Below are 24,583 nucleotides of genomic sequence, written 5' to 3'. Positions count from 1 at the left end.
ACTTTTTTCTCAGTGTATTTTCAGAGAAAGGTTGCAGTAGTTTATTAATTACTGTGGAAGTAATTTGAGTGAGAATCTTTTTTAAAGAAACAAAAAGTTTCTTTAAAGGGGTATCTACTCACAGCAGTGAATTAAAACAGCGGCTGTGTAGTATCCTTTAGGAATTACTTGTATTTCGTCTTTTAGTGATGAGTGGAAAAACTTCAGAATAATGTCTTCCCTGAAAGTGTTCCTGTGCTGGAGGGCCATGTGTGTCTTGCCCATTTCCTTGTTACTTTAGTATTGTCTTTACATTTACCAAGGCTACATTTCCTTTAGTATAACAGCTGTGTTTGAAATGCTTTTTTATGTCTTCCACAGGGCAAAACGGGGGAATTGAATCAACTGCTAAATGAGGTTAAATCGATGCAGGAAAAGGCTGCTACTTTTCAGCAAGAGAGAGACCAAGTTATGGTAGCACTCAAACAGAAGCAAATGGAGAGCAGTGCCCTACAGAATGAGGTAGGCCTCCACATAACTTATAGTTGCAAGAAATAAAGAATAAGAAATTGCATCTATAATATTTTCTGCATAATTTTTGTTAGTAATAACTCATAAAAGCACCCAAAATCATTACACAAGCAATATGCTTCAAAGTACATTTTCTTTGCTTACTTTCCTCTATGAAAGCTGATAATACAAGCAACTTAAGGTGTGTTCTATACAGATACAGCATTTGCATGAGAAAGAGCAGCGCCTAAATCAGGAACTGGAGAGGCTGCGTAACCACCTTATAGAAATGGAGGACTCTTATACACGAGAAGCCTTAGCTGCAGAAGACAGAGAGACCAAGCTAAGAAAAAAAGTTTCAGTTTTGGAAGAAAAACTCGTGTCTTCATCTACTGCAGTGGAGAATGCCAGGTAATCTTTTCATTTATCCAGCAATGCCATTGTCTGTGAATGTTACGCTTAGCTGGAGGATACTGATGACTTCATTTTATTGAATTAGCATTCTAAAGTGTGCTAGGTGCTTGAGAAAACAAACAAACAAAAAAACATATGAATTAGTGTTATCCTGAATCAGAGAGGCAATATGAAATAACCTTGACAACTGTAATGAACTAAATTTTGTCCTTTTTGTAGCAGCTATAAATATCTCAGATCTTTGACTGATTAGAACTGGAAACAAAGACAATTCCTCAACCTGTCAATTTAATTGTATGTGGAAGGTTGAAAGATTCTTAATTGCCTTTAAAATCAAGGTTTCATTCACTTGGAAAGAATACAGTTCAAAACAGGTGTGCTTGTGATACTTTCATATTGTTTTCAAGATGAGTGCACATCTTCATACTTTAGCATAGAAGGGTGTACAGTGCTGTAAGCATGTATATATTTTTTAAATTATAGTTACAATAGTAAATATAGTTACAATTTCAGAATAATGAAAATCAGAGTATTGAAATTACTCAAGGCTTGTCTTTAATATAGGCATGTTTGTTACTTCAAGCAAAAGATTTCACTTCACTGCAGTTGTCCAGAAGAACAAGTATATTAATAAAATATATATATATATATATATATATATATATATATATAGCTGCAGCTTTTCTACTTCCCTAAGTGTCAAAGATAAAGTTTGCTCGTAACATTCTCAGTAAAGAAATTTCTGAGTTGAGCAGAATTTGTTGTGAAAACCAGTGCAGAAATTTGAAGAGTTGAGAGAAGGCTGTGTAAAAACTGGTAGAATATTTTTTATTTCTTTGCAGGAACGTGTCAAATGTCTTTCAAGAAATACAGCCTATTTTTGTACCTGATATGAACCTATATTAGTAGGTGCCTAGGTTATCAGGTTCATAATATTTCTGTATAATGGGAAATTAAGTGGATACTCAGTGGTCAGTATGGAGCTGGATATACCAAGTTATTGTCTTTAACTCTAAAAGTTGGTAGAAGGACTCGTCGATTCATTTAGTAATTGAAGCAGGGCACTTCAAACAAAACTTCTTGGATTGCAGAAATGTTATTAGCAGGTTTATTTAAAATGTGTTGTTAGGAGATTTTTTTGTTTGTTTTTAAGAGGAATTCAGGGGTTGGGGAGGGAATGTCTTCATTTTGTTGTAGTTTAATTTTCTCTGTGATGATTTTTTTTCCATGTTTTAAATAATCTATTTCATGCTCATTTAAGTCATCAGGCTAATCTGCAGGTTGAATCCTTGCAAGAGCAATTAAACCTGGTTTCCAAGCAGAGAGATGAAGCAGTGCTACAGCTCGCCATCTCACAAGACCAAGTGAAACAGTATGCATTGTCACTGACCAACCTGCAGATGGTACTAGAGCAATTCCAACAGGGTAAGTTTTGTTGAGAAATATCAGTCACAACAAGCATTCTTCAAATGAGATAATACCATATTTTGGTGCTTTTCAAATATATAGTTACTCGATTTTTATTTTGATAGCTTGAATTTTAAAATCTTTCATCTTTTAAGAGATGTGGAAACTGGTGGCCATTATACTACTTATGAAATTGGAATTCTACCTCACGAATGCCAGATCTGATAATACTGAGATTTTGCAATTACGTATCTCAAAAAAGAGAATTATGTATATGAATAGAGACTTTTTTCTTTTTGTATTTTTAACTCATTAGAAGAAAAAGCCATGTATTCAGCAGAGCTGGAAAAACACCAAAAAGAGACTGCAGAATGGAAAAAAAAGCCCAAAACTTAGAAGAAAAAGTTGCATCACTACAGGTAGACTGAATAATGAAGTTGAACCCTTTTTTTCTTTTTTCTTTAACTGTTGTGTGAAGTATTAATTGTCTGTTACTGTATAAGAGTAGCCTGTGTAAGTACAGATTGAGAGAGCTGGGGCTCTTCAGTCTGGAGAAGAGAAGGCTGCGAGGTGACCTGATAGCAGCCTTTCAGCATCTAAAAGGGAGCTACAGAAAAGAAGGGGGCAGACTCTTTAGCAGGATTGGTGTTGATAGAACAAAGGGAAATGGTTTCAAGCTCAAAAACGGTAGATTTAGATTAGATATAAGGAAAACATTTTTTACATTAAGGGTGGTGAGGCACTGGAACAGATTGCCCAGTGGTGTGGTTGATACATCATCCCTGGAAACTTTCAAGGTGAGGCTGGATTGGGCTCTGGGCAGCCTGATCTAGCTATGGTATCCCTGTTCATTACAGGGGACTTGGACTAGATGGCCTTCAGAGGTCCCTTCCAACTCTTCAGGATTCTATGATTCTAGATCAAGTTAGATAATTCTTTCTTCTTCAGATCAGGAGTGGGGCCAAGCTGGGACTGAAAGGCCAGCAAGATAGCATGCATTCTTGTTTCCAACCAAGTTATTATAAAGTACAAATGTTTGCTATGTTTGATCTGTGTTGCATTAGCATAATTATAAGTGAACTCCTGTGCTTCCCTTTTTGTCCTTTTCCTACCCTCTCTTTAGGAAAATTTAGAAGAGGCGAATGCTGCGCTGGATGCAGCATCAAGGCTTACTGAGCAACTTGATGTCAAAGAGGAGCAGATTGAAGAGCTTAAAAGAGAAGGTAACATATTTTTCACCAATTAAACATTTCTAAAGTACATGTACCTTCTGTTAGCTGTCTTTCTCTGAGAAATGCCTTCAAGTTATCTTTTTTTTTTTTCTTTAGATACCAAAGCTCTTGAATCATCTTTAGTTCTGTATCTCTTAAAAAGTTTGTGAAATACCAGATGCTGTCACATTTTTTTTTTTCAAATTAACTACCATATTTCACATAGACAAAGTTACTGTGAGGTAAAGGATATGCTATTGGTAAGAGATGTAGAGGGAACTGCTCTTGTACAGGTATAAGACTAGAGAAATTATGTGAAAGGCCTTATGCATGTCTTTAGTTTGAAATTTTTTTATCTCCTTTCAGATGACCTTCCAGATTGCTCTTGTTTAGACAGATGCTTTTCATACTGTTCTCTGAATAAATACGTTGACATTTTACAAACTTTGTAAATTTGTATTTGAAGACAAAAATTGGCTAAATGGTAAGAAGAGTTTGCCTGGAGAAACAGTTTTGAAAAGGAAGAGTATTTACAGTGAAGGTGGTCAAAAGAATAGTTTGCTCAGAAAGGTGTGTCCATCCATGGAGATACTCAAAACCTGTTTGCACACAGTTCAGGACACCCTGCTCTAGCTGACCCTTCTTGAACTGAGGGGGTTGGACTGGGTAACCTAAGAAAGTCCCTTCCAACATAAATGATTCTGTATCTGTGAATGGCTTGGAGATGGGTATTTTCCTCTCTTCGCTGGAATGTAAAATCTGTGATGGGTACATAGCCTTCTCTTTGTAAGCACTTCTCATGTTAAAGCTGTATAGGAAAGCCTAAATAGGCAAAATACCTTATAGAAAAACTAAGTGATTTCTGTATAATGTATTTGAATGCCAGGCATCAGTAAGATTTTACAAGCTCGGGCTCAATTAGAGATGATGCAATAACTATATGAATAATGTAAGATCACTGTGGTGTTTTTTCTTCATTAATAAGCTTTCATGAGAAAGGAGTTGTATCATTAGGTAAAGCAGAACTTAGAACTAATAGTAATTTTGTTGGATTTCTGTCCTTAAATCTCAGCCCTGGCACATAATTTTTTCTTCAGTGTTTCCTTGAGCCACAAGGGGAAATGGTCTGTCTAGCTGTGTGACAGTTCTCACATGAGTGTTTAACAGTACCAACTATTGAGGGAGTATTAACATATTTTTCTTCAATCACTCTTATTTGTGTTATTTGTCTTTTCCTCTTCTGTTTTCCAGCTGAGTTCTGCTTTTTCTTTCCTTCTTTTTCTGTGGGTTATCATATTTTGCTGTTACTGGAACATCCTTTGTTACTGACTTTCAGGTGTATATGTGGGATAAATATGCAGCAAGAGGAGAATTTCTGATTGCTCCTTGAAGGGGGCTCTCAAAGGAGGGTGTGAAGGGCAGAGACTTGCACACACTCTGCAGTCTCATACCTTCTGATTTTTTTTTTTTTTCGTCCCCTAAATATCTATGGGAAATCCAGGGATGAAGTCTTTTAGTTAAGGCTTGCTATATGAAGGTGCTTGCAAAATCATCTCTGCTGGATGCAGTGGTAACTCTTCTAGCTCTGACCATATTGAACTTATTTTTGCTATTCATTCTTAAACTGTGATTTGTTTTCCCTTTGGAATATATAATATTTTGTTAAAGTAGACTTGCTTCTGATCCTACGGTTGGTGTGAATAGCCCTTTTAAAGCCCTTGCAATTTCAGAAGGAACTCAAAAATGCTGCAACTTTTTCATAACTACGCATTATTTAAATCTGTTTTATCCATAAGTGCAGTTTGACATCCCAGTGGGCACCACGGCATTGTTTTGAGTTCACATATGAACTTTACAAACTGAATGAAGTTTCACTCTGCATCAATCTACACTAATTCAGTAGATTTTTTTTTTTTTAGTTTGGCTGTTCTTTATTATCTCTCTCTTAAAAGACATCACAGTGGAAATGTTCAAAGACCCTGGATTGAAAATAGCTTTGACATAGGCAAATTTGGCACTATTATTTGGAGAGCTCTTATGCTACTTATGCTCTTATGCTACTGGTTAATTTTGATAGCTAAGCTTCCTGAAAGCAGAAGGTATAATGTGCTAATGGATTTGAACTGTGAGAGAAAACTGGGTCTCAGTGTTTTATCAAACTGTACTGTAGTGGCAAGCAATTTACTTGTTAAAAATTGAAAAGAAATTGTTTTATAAAGGAAGAAGCACTTCAGTGTTGTTGTAGAATAAATCATAATTTTTATTGAAAAAGAGACCATTCCATTTTTTCTGTTTATACAAGAAAACGTATAATGTCTTATTGAAAACTAGCCAAATACATTCCCAGACACGGTTTTGTTGGCCAAATCCTTTGACGGATTTCTTTATGGATTTTTTTTGGCAGGAGAAGTGATTTTAATGGAAAAGTATAAGATGTACCAGATGCAGTTTTTGGGATTGCCATAAATGGTTAACAAATTATTAGAGACTGCTGTAAATGTCTGGTTTACAGCAGTCCATGCTGAATTTTGGCTCAGGTCTTTTTTATTATTCAGTCTTTTCGTACACACAGAGTGCATGCTTAAGTCCTTTTCAACTGTAAGGTTCCATTTTAGAAGGAAATATTCCATTTAAAAACACGTCCAAGGGTAGAGCTGTAATCACTGTGAATGAATGTAGCCATGTAGCTGTCCTTAAAAGTTGATCCTCTGATATGAAAAAGTTTCTCAGGAAAAAATAGAAAACAGAAGTAACATTTCACTTCAAAAACTGCTAATTGGTTTGTTTTAAAAAAAATAAAAAGGAAGCTTGCTGTTATCTCGCCATGTGGAGCAAAACATCTTTCAACAGCTTGAAACATACCTAAAGCTTATTTTCAGATGTCGTTTCTCTTTTGTTAATCAAAATTAGTAGTTTAACATTTTTAAATTATCTTTTATTCTGTGGAGACCTAAATAACCACTCAGCTTCCATGATGTGCCTGCAGTTTCATTCAAATTTGGGGGTCCTGTTTAACCACCTTGCAAAGAAGCATAATTTTAAGTAATGTTCCCAGCATGACGCTGATTTGTTTGTTCTACTCTTTACCTTCCAAAATTCGTATTTGTGAAGTGTTTATGAAAAGTTGTGGAGTATTTGAACAGGACGCATTTCACAGCCTAGCTCTCTGTGTAGATGCACCAAAACTCTCACAGGTTCTTAGGGAGTTACTGCTGTTAAATAGAGAACCATGTAGTGACATGCATTTATTAAAGACTGAAAGTCACATGGAAACCAGAATGGAAAATTTTCATGCTTCTCAAATGATTTGGAAATTATAAAAACTTCCTACATGTCACTTTTTCTTCTTCCCTCATTTCCATCTTCTCTCAAGAAAAACGTGATTATTTCAAAGAATTTCAAGATATCCAGTCATTCCTACAAATATTTACAAAAAATATATATATATATTTTAATCAATATGAGCTCAAGAATTATTAAAATAAGAGGAAGTTTATGTTGTTTGGGAGTTTTTCTTTAGAGTTTGAAAACATCTGAAGAATTAGCCATACAGAGAAAGGGGAGAAAAAACTCATCTTTTCTGTAACTTCAGGGTAGCAATTGTCTTTATATTGAATCACAGAATCACAGAATGGCCAGAGTTGGAAGGGACCTCAAGGATCATGAATCTCCAAACCCTTCTGCCACATGCAGGGCCACCAACCTCCCCATTTAACCAGACTGCCCAGGGCCCCATCTCATCTGGCCTTGAACACTTCCAGGGACGGGGCATATTGAGGATCTATATTATGTTGTTTGGCTTGTGTGTGCTATTAATACTTGTGCTTTTATTAGGAAAAAAAGTAAATTTAAAGATAGCATCTCTCAGAACCAAGGTTTGGTGACAAATTCTGTTTTTGCTGTTTTTAAACTTACCTTCAATGAATTCTTTGTATCTTGTAACTGTTTGTTTTTTTTCTCAGAAAACACTTTGTTAGTGTTCATAAGTCATGTGTCTGGGGATGTGAGTTTTTTTGTCACTGTATCCTTGTATCCTTAGTCAGAATGCTGTAAAATATTTTAGCTGGTAAAACCTTCTGGAAATTCTTTTTCTTTATGGTGGTGAGCTTTAGTTTGTGAGAGGTCAGAGTAAGCCAGAGCTCCTGGATGAGGTAATCAGGTGTATTCTGAATTTAAATTAACAAATCATTTGTGTTTCTGAAATTTTAGAATTGTAGCAAAATCCATGCTATGTAATTATGGGGTGAGAGTGAATATATTTAAATATTGAGATCCAAAGACCTGATGAGAACATGATAAAGAACTTCTTTCCAGTTCTGTACATTCCAGATGGAACTGAGCAGTTCATCAGATCTTCAGCAGTTGACTGACATCCTGTGTTTCTGTACTTTAGTTTTAAGTATTGTTCTGAAAATTCTAGCTTATGAATTCAAGTAATAATAAGTTGACACTTCTTATAGGAAATTGTGCTGATACTGTTCTAAATAAATATATATTAGCTTGTCTTTATTTTAAAAGACATGTATTATTAATAACACATTGAAACAAAGTCTGGGATTTTTATTTGCTTTGACATAACATTTTATAGGTGAGATCAGAAGAGAAATGTTGGAAGATGTACAGAATAAACTGATGAATCTCATCAACAGCACAGAAGGAAAAGTGGACAAGTAAGTCATTATATTGGTGTACATCTTTGTTCTTTATTCTTCTTTGCAGTTAACAGGTGTGTTACTAATCGTTTTAAGAGTAGTGCTGAACCGAGCTTCTCTATATAAACTTGAAATTATACTTTGACTATTTTGACATTTCTCAATTGGTGATTGTAAATGTTAGAATTTATTAAAACCAACGTGTATCAAAATTTGGATTATATGTTTAAGTAGTATTACACTTCACTAGCATGAGTTATGAAAATGAGGAAAAAAGTTCTTACTGATCATTTTTTATAGTGCATCTAAGGCTTGAATGACATCACCTGGCTGCTGTTCAGATTTGATCTCTTCCTTAGTCATCATCATCTTCTCTCTCCCTGTGTTAGAACTGAAACCAGAATAGGCAAACGGGTTCCCCTACTCATTCCTTAGGTTTGGGACAGTTTAAAGGTTCTCTTGAGTCAAGATCTGGGAATAATATTTTCCTGCATTATGTCACTTGCATCAAAAGTTGGTAACGTACAATTCAGTTTCATGTTACTGCATACAATACTTATAATACTGTCCAAATCACAGCTCATTGTTTAAGAAGTATTTTAACTTAGAGGGGAAGGAAATTCATGACATTCCCTTTTAGTTCCTGTACTGGATTGTTTATCTGGGTTATTGTTGATTAGGCAAAAGTATAAGGAATAAATGCATTAGAATTTCCCTGTCACCTGTTACCTAGGAGCAGACAGTATAACAGTCTTTGTTCTGCAGGCTCCTGATGAGGAATCTCTTCATTGGACATTTTCATACTCCAAAAAATAAACGTAATGAAGTGTTAAGGTTAATGGGAAGTATCTTGGGTATGAAGAAGGAGGAACTTGATCAGGTAATTCTGTGATTCTAATTCATTTGCAGTATCCTTACCTGAAAATAGAATGACTTGATGCTAAACTAAATGTGATTGTCCTGGCACTTCTAGGTGGGGGGTGGAATGTAAGCTTTTTGTTCTTACCTGAACTAATTTTTTTATGTAGAATGTGCTAATCTTAGTGAAATCTCATGATAACTTTACTTGATACACTAGATTTGATCTTGCTGAGGAGTGCAAATGCAGAAAGGAAAGGATTTAACTTTGTATTGTTTTATACTGCTGTATATAATAGCTCTAATATGTCAGTGAAAGAAAATTCATTTAACTTTATAGATACCACTAGGTATTGTGAAGAATGTGACTTTTACATTTTTAAGCAAAGAGGTAGGATTTTAGACTGCCAGTTTTCAGGAGGGAAAGAACAAGGTTTTGGTAGCAATTAGAGTTACCTGTAGGATTCTATGGAATTCCCACGACTTATAGTGATACAGTGAGCACAGTGGTGCAGGTTTTTCGTCTGCTGCTTTATTTTGCTTCCTAACTTTTTTTTAAACCTTCTAGCTACTCTCTGAAGACCAGAGAGGAGTTACAAGATGGGTGACGGGCTGGCTTGGTGGAGGATCAAAGAGTGTCCCAAGCACACCTTTACGACCAACTCATCAGACTGGTTTTAATAGTGTAAGAATTAATCATATATTTTGAGTGGAAGAACTGGACAGTTGCATATTAGTGCTTGTGCTTGGTTCATAAGTATATTGAGCTGAATTGTTCAATTCTGCTTTATCTTACATTATATATATGTTCTGTGCAGCTGCTCTGGCATATTTTGTTCTTGGGATGTGTTCACAAGAGTTGTTCCCTTCTGACTAAATAAATCTATAGGTATTGAAGACAATTGCATAATGGTAAGTGTTGGACTAATACAAAACTACTTACTGTTCCACTGGCTCCTGGAACCACTGATTTCTTCCAGTACGGACTTGATACTGCAAACTGACAGTGTCAGAGGTTAAATACATGTGGGAGTCTGAAAGTCTGCAATACAAAAAAAGACCATAATACCATATTTTCATGACAGTGTTTCCCATTTGTCCTTTAAATTTTACTTGTAAATCTTTCTCAGCTGCTGCAGTTAGTGTCTGTTATGTACAGCATATAAAGTTGATAGTTCAAGCTTCCAAATACTGTGAAGCAACAGTGTTCATGATGTGGTCCATGGGAGCAGTTAATCTGTGGAACTTTCCATTTTGCAGACCATTAAATAATGCACTCAAGATTAAGCATTAAAGATTGAGCAGATTGGATTAACTTCTTTTTTGTTGTTATTCATTGAGTTTGACAGTTTTGTTGAGAAAGAACTCCTTTACATTATCTTGAAGTTTAGGGATTTTTATTTACTTATTTATTTATTTTGCCCACTGAAATAATGCAGGCAGCAAGTACGTGTGATGTCAGTAGCCGCATAGGTTCCTTGAAACTATTTGCTAAAATCAATAATGGGACCATGGTGGAAGTGTATGTGTTATCTTTAAAGTTCATCAGTTTTACATAAATGTTGCTCACTGAGACAACAAAAAATTTGTTTTGAAAATAAATTACATTGTTACTCATTAAGTAGAACATTTAAGTATGAGCAGTGACAGCTGCTTTAAAAAAAAAAAAGTATTTATTTTTAACTTACTGATGCTCCTTTGAAAAGCATGTAAAATTTATTAACTAGTAGCTTTTTGTAGTCTTTTTCAGAACTGTTTGTGAAATTCCTTGAAACAGAGTCTTGCCCAAACCTTCCTCCACCCAAGCTTTCTGTTCATGATATGAAACCTTTAGGAGCAGCAGGAACTGGTAAAACTAGCAGTACTCCAAGCAGCAGTCAAATACCAGGTAAGAATTAAAAAGAATTTGAAATTATGCTGAGAACAAATTTATTCATTACAAATAATTTTTTTTTTTTTAATAATTTGACCAGTGTGCTAATATTGAGCACTCAAGACTCAGTTGTGACTCACTGTCCTCGATCTTTATTTACATGAGTTTTCTTGAAACTGACCTTGGGGCAGCTGCCTCACTACATCATAGGGTAGGAAGCCTTACCTGAATGCTGTGTGGTAGTGCATGTGTATGGACCCTTATGTCTTTGCATAGTGCTGGAGTCAGTGTGACAGATACTTTGTGTTTGATTGCATAAGTGAAGTGAACCTTTGCATAGGGTGTTTGTGTTCCATGTTACAAAAATGTATAGATTTTATTACATATCATGAGTTTCTACTGAATTCCATGCCAACAAGCACAATATGGTTGGGCATGTTCTGGAAGTGCCATGATTTTTAACTGATGACTTCTAGTGTAGACACAGGAATTGTTGAACAAAAGAAGCAATGGGGCAGGTTCCATCCAAGATGAGAGAAGATAGAAATAAGTCTATGAGAGTATCTGCAGTCCATGGCAAGCAAATGAAATTTTCATATTGCAAAAGTAATATGCAGTTGTAAAATTTGTTTTAGAGCAAATGCTCAAAAACTTTCCAATAAGCTTTTTGTTTGTTTTACGTTTCAGATTCTGGAGTCTCAGGAACCAGCAGAAGACCAGATACAAATCCATTTCTAGCACCTCGATCTGCAGCAGTGCCTCTCATAACACCTGCTTCTACTTCTGGGCATCTACTTATGAAACCTATTTCAGATGCTTTGCCTACTTTTACACCACTGCCAGTGTCCCCAGATGCCAGTGCTGGTGCTGTACTAAAAGACCTCCTAAAACAATAGATGACCTTGAACCAATATGATGTTGATAGCACTTTAAGGAAAATCAGAACACTATGCTATATATAATTTACCACAGTGAGGCCTTCTGTATAAAGTTGTATACTTGTTTGCAATTGTATCTTGTTTTTCTTTTAATTACAAACTAATCTAAATTTGAATGATTGCATGCAGAGTTACCTTCTTTGTAGCAAGTTTTCATTTGGGACATAGGTTAGATTTTGTTGCTAGATTGTCACAAGACAGTTTGAAGGACTTCTAAACACTAGTTTTACTCTTGAGTCCTTTCAGTTATGCATAAACAGCATTAATTCTTTGGTGTTGAGGTCTTTTTTTCCATGAAAATGATCTGCCGTTGGCAGCAGGACTTCAAGAACCAAAATTTAAAAATGAATTAATAGAAACACTTAGCCAAAATTGAACTTATTTGAGGTGTTGAATTAATGATATAAACTCCAAAGAGGAAAAAATTGAGTAAAAGGGAGTGTGATTATTGAGTAGCTATACTTTTCCCAAAGGGAATTCATTATGCTTAGTTGCATTAAAACATGTATCTCTTTATTTACAGGATTATTAATTTTTGGGGGCAGTTTGGGGCATATCACTCTCTTTTGCACATGAATTTGATTCTTTTTCCCCCACCTAACAATTGCTTTCAGCAGTCAAACCCATCAGCACCAAGGAGTTAACTGTGGGAGTGCTCCATTTTTTAGAGGTGCACACGTGATGAAGAGTGGATAACTGAGCAAAAGATCAGTTCATGTATGTAAAGATGCTGTATTGTAATGGTCTAAGATGTATATTTGACAAACTTTTTATCTTGCTGTATTTTGTAGATTCAAATATAGGCTTAAAGCTTTAATATATGTACAGAATTCAAAGGGAAGAACGTGCTTACTTATCCCAGATATGTAAATAGGTCTTTGTAAGACCGAGGCCAAAGTCAATTTTTCTGTAAATTTTGCTGCGATAATTTGTACACATTGTTGGCAAGTAAGGAATGATGTTGCATACTAAAGGGAAAAATTCATCTTGTAACAACAGTTAATCAAGATAAAACATCTTCATTTTAAAGTGTGTAATTTCTAAACCTTTTTCTATATGCCATTGTTTAGTCAGTGTTGAAAGATAATGGTTGTGCAGGTTCTATATTAGAACTGTCAACTTTTGCTTCTCATTTTCATTAAGATCCTGGATTAAATTGTAAGAGTTATATTTAAATAAAATTAATCAAAGAAACTTGTACAGAATCAACCAAAATAATGCAAGAAATCTTTGCATTTATTTATGTAGAGGTCAAGTAGTTAATTTCTTTTGTTGCCTTGATATCTAGCAAAATTTATTTAATTTACTGTATTTACCTTCAGAACTTGAGTCCCTTTTCTCCAGTAACCATATTGGACTTCTATTTTACATTTTTTACTCCCTTAATAGACAAGATCTTTTGGCAGTCTGACTTCTGACAGAATGGCAGCCACAGATATTGTACCAAAGTAAATTCTGCATTACATAATAAATGAAATGAGAATTTAAAATTATCTCTTCTGGAAACATATCAGTTTGGTACCTCAGATGTACATCTTTATTTAAACTACTGGACTGGAATGGGTAATATTTTTTCTATAGCAAATATAAAGAAAACTGATATTGGATGTCTTCCATGCAGTCTTCCTTGTTCTTGTAATCATGTTCATTTGAAGATGCTCAACTGCTTCAGAATAAAATTGCCTTCGGGTGAGTCAAAGCACAAATAAATGTTTTAAAAAATCATGTATGTTATGTATTACAAATGGAATACACTAAGTAAGCAGATCTTAACTTCAGTGTAATTTTTTTTCTTCAATTATAGAGAACTTAATATGCATGTGTTTCTCTTCTAGGAGGCTTTATAAATGCCAATAAATAAAGCATAGTGAGACCATTTGTTTCAGGATGCTGTAAATCAGCTTCATTTATACAGTAAGATAAAAGAGTTTGAGGAGGGACATAAAAAACCAAGCAAAAGTATTGAAGAACTTCAGAGTTCTTCATTAAGGTCCTTTGGAAAGAAGGAGAAAATCTCTACAGGAGGAGGATGTAAGAGGCTTTGGTTCTTAAATACTAGGAGGTCTGTTGAACTGTAGTGAAAATCTTCCATGGCTTAGAGGTTTCTGTTCTAGGGCTTGTTCTAAAATTACATTAGTGGGTTTTGTTCTTTATTGGAGATAAATTGTGTTCTGTGTTCCAGCCAGTGAAAAGTGTAGAACAAAAACACTGCCTTGATTCTGTTTCTTAAACAGTCTCACCCACAGCTATAAGTAACTTTCAGTATTTGTTTTTATTGAAAGATTTATGAAAATATTTTTTTCCTCTGATTTTTTTTCTTCTCAGTTTGCTTTGTGCTTGACAACTGTTTTGTATATATTCACTTTACCAGTTTCCTGCATTTAAGTATGTGACTCATGTAGTCTATCCTGTTAATTGTGTGGGTCTTTCACACAGCAGAGAGGGTGGGGGAGAAGTCCCTTTAGAATTTGAGCAGTTGCAGTAGTTGAAAATTTTTGTTAACTCAATTGCTTTCATCTCATTTTTGCAGAGAGAAAGGAGAGTGGTCCTTCTATATTTGGTCTAAGAGGCTGTTGCTAATCTTCAGTGGTAAAGATGCAGAACTGTAGTAGGGAATGGATACAGCAGACTTGGTGTAAGGGAAAAAATAAAGGTTCTTCTCTAGTTTCTTTATCATGAATGCAGGTCATCCTGTGTCGTGCATTCCATGCAAAGAAAAGGATGTAGCTGATTGGTCTTTGTAATTATTACTATAGAATAATGCGTTTTGTTTAAGTTAAAATTTCTTGCATTAAACCAGTTAGTCACAGTCATGCAACACACAGTTTCTGACATTATATGATAAATATGGAAAGAATATATTTTGTGTTTTATCAAGCATGAGTTCCTAGCTTGTGTTTTCTTATTCCTTCTTACTCATATTCTTGACACACTATGCATTAATAGTTACTTATAAGACAGGCTACCTGGAAAATATGGATATGATTGAGTGACAAAGTTGATGGGACTGAACAGAAGGTACTTGCCTTGTAAGTATTTCACATTTTCACGTGCCTCATGAAAGCTTCATAATTAAGCTTTGATGCCCTGTTACTGACAGTTTTGATGACTTGATTGTAAAAGCTCAAGAATAATTTTTCAATTAGCTTAATCTGAGATAATTGTAAATTGAATTATAATCTGGGAACAGTTGTAACTGGAATAAAATTAAATTCTTAATTTGCCATCTACTTGAAGAAAAAACAACCATTATCTTAAAATGGAGAAACATTAATGGTATACTGCAGAAGTAACAAGGATAACAGCTTCATGCATTCTTTCAGAGATCTTTGAGATAGCTATATATTAAAATTAAAATAGCCATTGTGTCAGTGTATCTGCATCAGTGTTTAAAAAGATAAATATATGTGCCATATATACAGCAGTGCTAGCAGTAAAGCTTAAGGAATTAAAAATATTGTTTGTGTTTGTTTTACTTCTGCTCTGTTTCCCCCTTCCAGTAAAATTTATAGTTTGTTTCCTTATATGCATGTGACTTTCAGGTGGAAAGCTTCTATTAAGCATTCTTAGAAATAACATACAGGGATTGGCAGCCTATTTTTGTTATTTTGGTTTGTGCCATTATATCCTACTGAATTTATTTGCAGACCTGCAGAGCTTAAATATGAAAGCCAATCCACAGTAAAAATAAAGGAACAGACAACTGCTGGCTTCTTATTTAAGTAGGAACAAATAATTTGTATAGGGCATGTTGTTTACAGCAGTAGCAACGTTGAGTCTTGAGCTGTTACTTTTGTCTCAAGCTTGTAGAGCAGTTTGGTGTTCTAAAATTCAGTGTCTGAAAGCATCACACATCTAACTCTTGAAATACATTTTATAGAAAGTAATAATTGGAGGACATTATCAGTGTTAAGTGTGCAAGAAATGTCTCGTTTGCTGATTGTATTAGATCTGTTGCAGTGCTAATTTAGATTAATTTGTTCCACATCATGAGTTCAGCCATGCTGCTAAAAGTTTCAGACATCTTGCCAAGTAGAAGAAAATTGAATCATGTAATTAAAGGCTTATTTTCCTTGTCAGAAATAGTAATGCGAAGATAACTGTTAATTGTTTCTCACTTTAAAAAGGGCATTTATCATTCACTAAGAGCCCATACTAAGCAATTTGGGGGTCACTCAGTCTCCTTCCTACGGAGTTTGTGTTATTGCTGATTAAATCTGATTTCTGTTAAGTGTTCACAGATGTTCTACATCATCCTTGATCTTTGATAGTAGATTAAACTTTTTTTCCACCCTTGTGTTAAGATTCCCATTCGACATCTTCTTACAGATTTTAAAATTGATATCATTTGCACTCAAGTTTCTGGCAGCGTGCTCCAAACTGCCTTTGGAAAGATTACTGTCTTTGGGTTCGTGATGGTCAGCTAATAACTATTAGTATGAATGTTCACACTAACACAAAAAAATAAAACACCACTTCCCAGGCCTCTTAAACAAGGAAGCTGAGAACACCCTTTTTCTCTGTTTGTAGCCATTTTGATTTGAGATCTTCTACACTGTTGTTTGTTTGTTTTTTCTTCTTCTTCTCATTGGGAACCATACACAAATATTTCATCCTCTGAGGAAACTTGATGTAGTTACCTTGCTGCTGATAGCACCCGGAGGTATATGGAATATTGAAAATACCTCTTTTGAAATCCCATTTCTGCCAGTTCTGTTTCATTCCTATTCCAATCAATGAGAATTTACACTATTTCTAGCTGTAAATCCTTAGAAATATTCCAATACTACAGTTGATGTGACTCTTGTGGTTCCAGAAACCAATTGTGAATGCTTCCATATCACCTAATTGTCTCTCAGATGCATGCATGTAGATGTGCAGTTCGGGGCTGAAGATGGAGTGACACCTGAAATAGCTAGAAGCTGCAGAGAGGCAGGTTCACATCAAGTCAAGAGTTCAAGGGGAAAAAAGGAGGGAAACGAGTCATTACAGATTGCTCTTTTTGCTGCATTTCTGTTGTAATTATTAGTTGGACTAGAAAATTATGGCAGCAGTCAAGAAGAACACAATGAAGGTAGTAATATAGTCCCAGAAGGCTTGTTTGTGATAAACTGAAAGTAAATTAATCTGGTAAGTGTAATGAGCTTGCATGTTAATCAAATTTCACATTAGATACCTTGGCAAATTCAAAACCATTCATTATGCTCATAATAAGATCCAAGAACGATTCCTATTTTAAAGATGCAGTATCTGTTACTAAGGATCAAAGCCTTTCAACATTTAAAAAAAAGAAGTGAAAGTTGGCATCTGGAGCCTAAAGGAACTTGGCTGAATACACAAATGAGGGAGCTTCATAGCTAAGATTATGCCTTCTAAACCTGGTTTCTGATCACCGGTGGCAAGAGGCTGCACAAAGTTCAGTAATGGTGTTCTGGTTTGCTTTGGGAGTGGGGGATTTTGCCCTAAATTGACACAGAAATGAGGAGATGGTTGTGGTTTCTTAATAATATGGCCTGAGCTTTGTTTCCTGATCTGTGATCATAAAGGAGTCTCTTGGATCCTTGTGGTTTGATTTACATTAGGAAAGGCAACTTGCCATTTTCTTAAGTGACAAGCAAGCTTTGGATCGTGTCACACATAGGAGTCTTCAAACATCTATTTCTAGTGTAGCATATTTTATTAGTCTAATTTTGCTTTGGCCAGACTCACCTGTGTCAGGACTTCAGCCTCCTGCTCTGTAGGAACATAAGAGGAATATTCTCTTAAATATTTTACAGTAGTTGGCAAGTATAGTCAAGTCATGATGAGGAGTTAACATATTTCACAAAGGTGTGAAAGCAAGTTAAACTGACAAGTGAGCAGGACAACAGATGGCCTGATTGAAGGTGCTATTAATGTGCAGTAGTGAAATGCAGCTGCGCACTGGTCGTGTGGGGCTCCTTTATTGAAGTTTAGCTAATATGTGTCTCTTGCCACAGAAAATTCAGAGGTGAGTTGTTTCCTAAGAAAAGTGTTTTGTTCACCAAAACCAAAAATTACTAATATCATCCAGTGTCCCATATGTGCAGTGTGAATTTTGTTTTCTTAGTAAGAAAAATGGATATCCCAAACCAGGATTTCTTGTGTGTGTATTTTGCATCAAAACTTCAGCTTTGCAGACCACAAACTGTTTTTCATTGTGGAAAGGTTAAGTCATCTGAGACAGACCCTGAAATATCTCTAGAAGACTATTTCTAGAATAGTCACCATTGCTGAAATGTACCACCTGCAACCTCACTGTGCTCACATACACTGTTTGGTCTCCAGAAATGTTCAGGAAGCATCAGTGGATGTCAGTGGGTGCCATTTTTTCCACATGGAGGAATTGAATAAAACATTTTTGCTTCATTTGCACTTCCTTGTCAGACAACATACTGTTTGACTGCCCCTCTGCTATCTGTCACATGGCGACAAGACGGAACAGGATATTGGCAGGAACGTTCAACCTCTACTGCCGTAGCACCAACATCCACATCTGATGCTGCAGGCCAACATGATAAAATAGGAGGCATTACTTTTGGAGCAGACCTTGTATCTGGGAAACAACTTAGGCAAATTGTTGCACTTGTTAATGAAGTAAATCTGAGATGTACTGTACCAACAACCAAGAATTTTACTCTGTCTCCCTTAGTGCAAAGGAAACCTAAATCTTCTGAGAGCTGTCTGGATACACTTCAAATATCAACCCATATCCTCAAGGTAAGGGAAATTCTTGTGGTAACTTCGGTGTGGTTAACTCTAAGTTTTCAATTTGTAATATAGATATTGTATTTCACTCCATGGTATTTCATGAAGGAGACATAAGATAGATTGAATTGCAACATAGCCAGGTTTGGTGCATAAACCAAAGAGGTTTTACAGTTCTGAGGCAGATAATGTTTCTTTAATGTCGTTATCCATCGCTCTTGAACAGCCACTTCATATCTAATGTTTCTTGATAGAATATTTAGTAGTCCAAGGAGTCGGAAAAGCAGCATATAACGGGCTCAAAATGGTGTGTATTTTGTTGTTCAGCAGCTTCTTGAGGAGGCTGTTCTATCAAGTGAGCCAAGTCAGGTGGTTGACTCTGACCTAATAAAAGCAGACGAGTGTTAGCTCCTGAGTCCCTAGAATGGGAAACACTATTAAATATAATCCTCTGAGAACAGGAAGCTGAGAATAATAATGCTTCAAATCTAAGATCTTGTAAATTAGCATGCACTTAGCTTCGTGCTCCCTAAGGTTTTGAGAACTCGACCTTTGTATGTTGCCCTGAGAGTCAGTTCAGGGAGCAATGCTGCAGAATCCAATGTTAAACTTGCCAGATGCAACTGGATTAATACAACTAAATAAATGTAACCTGATTTTTACAGCTTAAGTACCCTGAATCCACATGGCTCCTGAACAGTATTACTAATGAAATTACTTTTAGCTTGAGCAACAAAGTGGCAACTGGGTATAATTAGTGTGACAGCAAAAGAAAATAGAAGTTTTGAGTAGATAAGTCCAGTTGGATAAGAATGTCGATTCTTAAATGGAAATATCTAGAAAAAATTACATCTGTAGACATTATTTCTCAAGAGAGTTAGTAATGGAGTGATCCTGAATGTTTTCTGGTGCTTATAGGAAGGGGAATGAAGGATTCAGCCTTCACTTAATCATGAGAGGAGTGAACCACGTGAAATATTGGTTGTAAAACTGACTTTTATTATAAATATTTGACTGTCTCCGATAGCAGTTTTCTTTAATTTTATAAGATATTAAAGTACTGTATCTTGAGTCAGTCTTCAGTTTTGTAATGAGAGAGTGTTCCCAGAATCACAAGCAAATCAATGAGTTATTTCTGATTCATCCGTATGTTTAGGTTTACATGCCATACCACAGAATTAATGCTAAAGTGGACCAGAAGTAAACATATAGTAAAGAAAGTGGGCTTGAGTGGTAGATTACAGCACTGAAAAATACCAAAACGAAAGCTTTTTCTGGAAATACAATTGGAAAATATTTAGACTGTGCTTCACTTTGTATGCTGAAATAATATGTGCCAACAAAAATGTAGGCAAACAGAGGATTGCTTTATTTTTGACAACAGGAGCAGGAATAGATGTGTTTAGCAGTTTTCAGTTAACTTAAGGAAGGCTTATTATGAAACTAAAAAAAATTTGAGCACAGGATTCTAAATAAAATGAATGAGTCATAGCTAGGCTTGCCAGATCTGCCTGGACCCAAACCTAGACTCTGAATAGAACGCTGTCTGCACAGTACTCAGGACCAAGGACCTACAGAGTGCCACTTGCAGGCAAAGATCTTGTAGGTGGTACCTCTGTCTTCAGTGGGTTGTGACAGAGCGGTGATTATGGTGTTCTGCCCCAGATCTGCTCCCTGAACTGGGGAATTAAGGCACTCTGGCTGTGATGTTTTTCTGAATTCAGTCAGTGGCCCCAGTCAGATGCTTATCAGCATCCTGATGCCTGCACTGCCCTGGCCGAACTGACTGAATTGAGCCTCTAACTCCTAAGAAGAGGCTTACTTATACTCTGTTGTAGTGATGTCCTCTTTATGCTAGGCCCACGTTGATACATTTGACTACTGCTAAGAGTGCCAAAGAAAAATGGATTTGGTGCTGCGAAGTTCCACTTCTCTAAAAATTATCTCAGACCACAGAGTTTGAATTTTGAGTGGTCTTGTGTGGAGGCAGGAATTGGCCTTGATGATCCTCATGGATTCCTTTCAACTCATATTCTATAATTCCGGCTGGAAGGGATAATCTCCAGGCATAGCCATCTCACCAGAAACTATGGGTGGGCTATCCAGGACCAAGTATATAGCTCTGGTGAGGAGCTTCATTGGCATATACTTGTTAATGAGCAGCAGATTAGAGATCAGGCCTACTCTACTGAAATCTTTTTGTTCTAATGGAATCAGAAGCACTAACAGTTTCAAGGTTGTTATTGTAGACAGCGTGTGCTTATGTGATACCTTCTAATTAAACTGCAGTGTGGTTTCTTTAGCATTATCTGATAAGGAATTTTGGAATGTCCTTCGGAAATCTCAGTAAATTGTATTGGCTCAATCTCTCACTTGTTTACTCATCAACTGTTTCAGAAAGGTCCAGGGGATTTGTGAAATGGGGCTTCCTATTATAATTGTCACAATGACTTTTCCTCAGCTTACATAGGCTTGTGTTCAATATTTCTCTTTTTAATTATAATTTAGTACCAGTATGCCTGGTGGATGTTGGTGGTTTTACCATTCTGTATTTTATTAAGCACTTAATGGAAGTCTGTTGAATACAGTATTTTACTTGGTATCCTTTGTTCTTGTAGGATAGAGGAGCTTTTATGAGTGTTACACTTATGGCAGGCAATTCACCAATTACGTACCTACAGATCTGTTACAGCACTTAATTTCTAACGTCAAGTGCGCTTTGATGAATTGTTAGTCTTCGTTTTGTTGATTTGTTCTGCAGTCTCTTCTACTGGCACTTCAATTTATGTAAGTTGTCCAAAATATCATCTCTTTTTCTTTCTCTTTTCTTTTTTCCATTCCACAATGGGAACCTCCTGAGATTTCTCTAGCAAACACAGATAAAGAAAAATTATTTAATTTTCTTCTGTGATTTTATCTTTCCTGAGTGCTATTTTTATACCTTGTTCATCTGCTGGCTTTGCAAACACTTTGGCAGTTTTCCTGCTCTTGGTGTGTCTGAAAAATAATTTATTATTAGCTTTTATGTCTCTTACAATTTGTTTCTCAAGCTTTATTGGCCTGCTTTTCCATGCTTTTTACATTCAACCTGTCAGTGTTTTTGTTCCTTTCTATTTTCATGCAGCACAAATCCAGCTTCTTGATTTTTGCTCTGAAGCAGTGAACAAAATGGGACTGATTGCTTTATTGGGATCCAGCAGTGGGGTCTGTTAGCCATGCAAGCACCTCAGTAAAGAGAAGAGTCCAGTTCCACCAGTTTTCTGCATGACTACTTAAGGTTCTTAGCCTGAGCCACACCAGGATGGAGTGGAGCTACTCAAAAAAGCTACATTGCTTCTGCAGGGAGAAATGCCAGTCCTACTGAGTAAGTTGTGCTGTGATAATCAGCACACATCAAAGCAAAAGACAGTGGCAAAAGAAACAATCTGTGCAGTAAATTGCATCCTTTTGCAAGACTTGGTGAGTATTGCAGCACATGCACAGCAGAGCTAGCAAAGAGTAGGAGCATCCCCTGCTCAGTGGGATTCCTTGCAGAAATGGTACCCACAGAACTCTACATTTCTTCAGTTTCAGAGTCCTCATTGCTGCACGGTGGCAAATAATGAGTTTGAAAACAATTACCCAGTTTCATAGCCAATTTGTTTCCAAATGGTCTACTTAACTCATGAAACCCCAAACTAGCAGGTAAATTATGAAATGGTGCAATCCCTGCTTTGCGAGTAAGTGAATTTAAGGAAAAAAAAAAGCAAAGAAAAACAAAAAAACCCTCTTTTATTATACATCTGACCTAGAAGACTACTTACTGCAAAACAAAATCCAAAATGACTGAAGAAAGTTTTAGAATGTCTTCTTAAATCATTGGGAAAGCAATTGAGTAAGTACAAAAGTGAGTCAAAACTAGCCCTTTCCTCACACAGAAATGTTCTGCCAGTTCCGTGTTTGTCTGAAACAGTGATAGATTGTTATCTAACACATAAAACCATTGGATAAGGAAAAGATCCAAAAAGTGTAGGCACCTTGTTGATCGTTTTATTTGAATTAATAAAATATATAGGTACATATAGGTACATCTATAACCATGAAATGTGTTTAGAAGGAGAATGTTTTCCACTACCTGAAAAGAGACAAGCTCTGGAAGAGAGGTATGATATCAAATATTTTTCTGCTCTGGGTTCATCAGCAGGGTTCTGGCAGGTGCTCTTACCGAAATAGCGCACTTGAGAACACTCAAACAGTCCCTTTGGGAGATGGCATTTCCACAGACTTGTTTGGGTTTGCTCTGAACCTTAAGTGTTTTAATGGAAAGTGCAGTAAGTGCTTATTGCCATTGAGGATAATGTTTTACTGTGGATTAAAATGAATTGCTAAGCAAATTAAAAGAAATAATAAAGAAAAAGGAGAAAGGATGCTCATCTAAATCTGGGGAAAATATACCAAAAATGTTAATTTCATGTGATGGAAATAATGTAGCTGGGAGAGGAAGGAGTACAGGTGAAGCTGATGCTTTACCAGCATACATGCCCCAGCAGGCAGGGAATGCTTCCAGGATTGTGGAATGGTGAGGTACTGTCACAAGTTGTCTGTTCAGATGTGAAGCCTGATGCTGTTGGGAACAGATGTGCACCACAGCAAACATACTAGGCATAAGTTAGGAAAGAACTTGAGAAACTGCAAAAAAACAGTGCAGTCTGAAGGCATTTAAACATAAAATAAACTGGTCCTGAATATTTCTAAGGGAGACAGTACGTATTTCTAACTGTCTGATCATAAATAGAGACTAATGGCCAATGTATCACAGGCACTTGCAAAGATTGGATGTTGGCTTGCTCATATTGCAAAACAGACTTTAGTCCTGATCCAGAGATATTAGCAGTTTTATGTCTTTACTTATGGGAGGTCATTCTCAGCTGAAATTGGTCATAAAGAATTCATGCTTGCTTCTAAAGGGGGCTGGTAAGGGTCACAAGATTAAAGAGCATTGTTTTCAGCCACGCAGTCCAGAGCATTTGACAGAAATGCAGTGAAGACTACAGCCTAGATAATCTACATGCCAATCTTACAAAATAAATAACAAACTGGAATGTCTGTCTAGTTTCAGGCAAAATGTGAACTGCAGTTTCTAGAGCTATACTCAAACATGAGATTCTAAAGAAAAAAAGTGGGCATATCCCAATGGCAAAACATAGGCCTGAGCGTTGTAACCTCAGATGCCAACATCTTATGGTGAAGCTGTCAGTTCTGAAGACAGAGATATTCTGTCCTTGTGTACAAGATGATGCTCTATGTGCTTTTAACAGTAATATAGTTTTAAAGGCATACATGTAGGTCATATAAATATCAAAAAATGAAGAATAAAAGAATGAATGTTGTAAGATGATAGAAATTAACAGTACTCTGAGGAACCCGCTGGGGGTTATCACATGCACCAGAATTGCTGTGAGAGAGCCTGTATTTTTCCTGGAAAAGTTATCAAAAGCTTTTTGTTTGCTTGTTTGCTTTACTTTTAGCTGGGGGGAAAAAAAGAAACAAAAGGTAAGCATTCTTCCAAGGAGAAAGAAAAGACTATAACTAAGCAAGTGAACATCAAACTTGGTCTTCCTAAAGGTAATATACCTGAAGTAGTTTTGTCTTAGAGCTGATGTAGTTATTAGGGCGTTGGTTTAATCTGTTTGGGTTTTGTTACATACCTGCTGGTTCCTACTATTCCTTATTTCATGGGATGATTAATATGTTTATAGAGTAATTCAGTCAGAGCCCACATTTTGTGTTGCTACGCTGCAGAATGGAGCCAGAGGTGCCTGAGTTTTCCATTGATTACTTTTTTATTTAAAGTAAATGTGCTGTTAGAAACAAGCGTCAGAGCAACCAAAGACCAGCAGATATACAAGAAGTTAGATAAGGCAAAACAGCAACTTTAGATTATGAGGTCTGATGGAGTTCTCAGAGAATATTTGCAGCAAACATTAAAATGGCACCACACTTAATGTTTCTGGAGAGCAGTGATAGCAGCAGCAG

General features: G+C 36.1%; 1 protein-coding gene across 1 annotated transcript in view; it reads left to right on the top strand.

The window, feature by feature from the left end:
• TRIP11 (thyroid hormone receptor interactor 11) overlaps positions 1–24,583 on the top strand; it is a 308,569-nt gene that overhangs the window by 10,573 nt on the left and 273,413 nt on the right. The window contains 11 exon segments of the mRNA XM_031553780.1: positions 361–501; positions 707–900; positions 2,165–2,328; positions 2,627–2,689; positions 2,692–2,729; positions 3,434–3,533; positions 8,110–8,191; positions 8,939–9,053; positions 9,600–9,716; positions 10,772–10,919; positions 11,592–11,798. Of these exon segments, the coding sequence (XP_031409640.1) occupies positions 361–501; positions 707–900; positions 2,165–2,328; positions 2,627–2,689; positions 2,692–2,729; positions 3,434–3,533; positions 8,110–8,191; positions 8,939–9,053; positions 9,600–9,716; positions 10,772–10,919; positions 11,592–11,798 (1,369 nt within the window).

The sequence above is a fragment of the Meleagris gallopavo genome, chromosome 5 (assembly GCF_000146605.3).
Source record: "Meleagris gallopavo isolate NT-WF06-2002-E0010 breed Aviagen turkey brand Nicholas breeding stock chromosome 5, Turkey_5.1, whole genome shotgun sequence".
In the NCBI taxonomy this organism is placed as follows: domain Eukaryota; kingdom Metazoa; phylum Chordata; class Aves; order Galliformes; family Phasianidae; genus Meleagris; species Meleagris gallopavo.
Note: the sequence above shows the minus strand (reverse complement) of the source record. Positions and strands in the feature narration are given on the sequence as shown.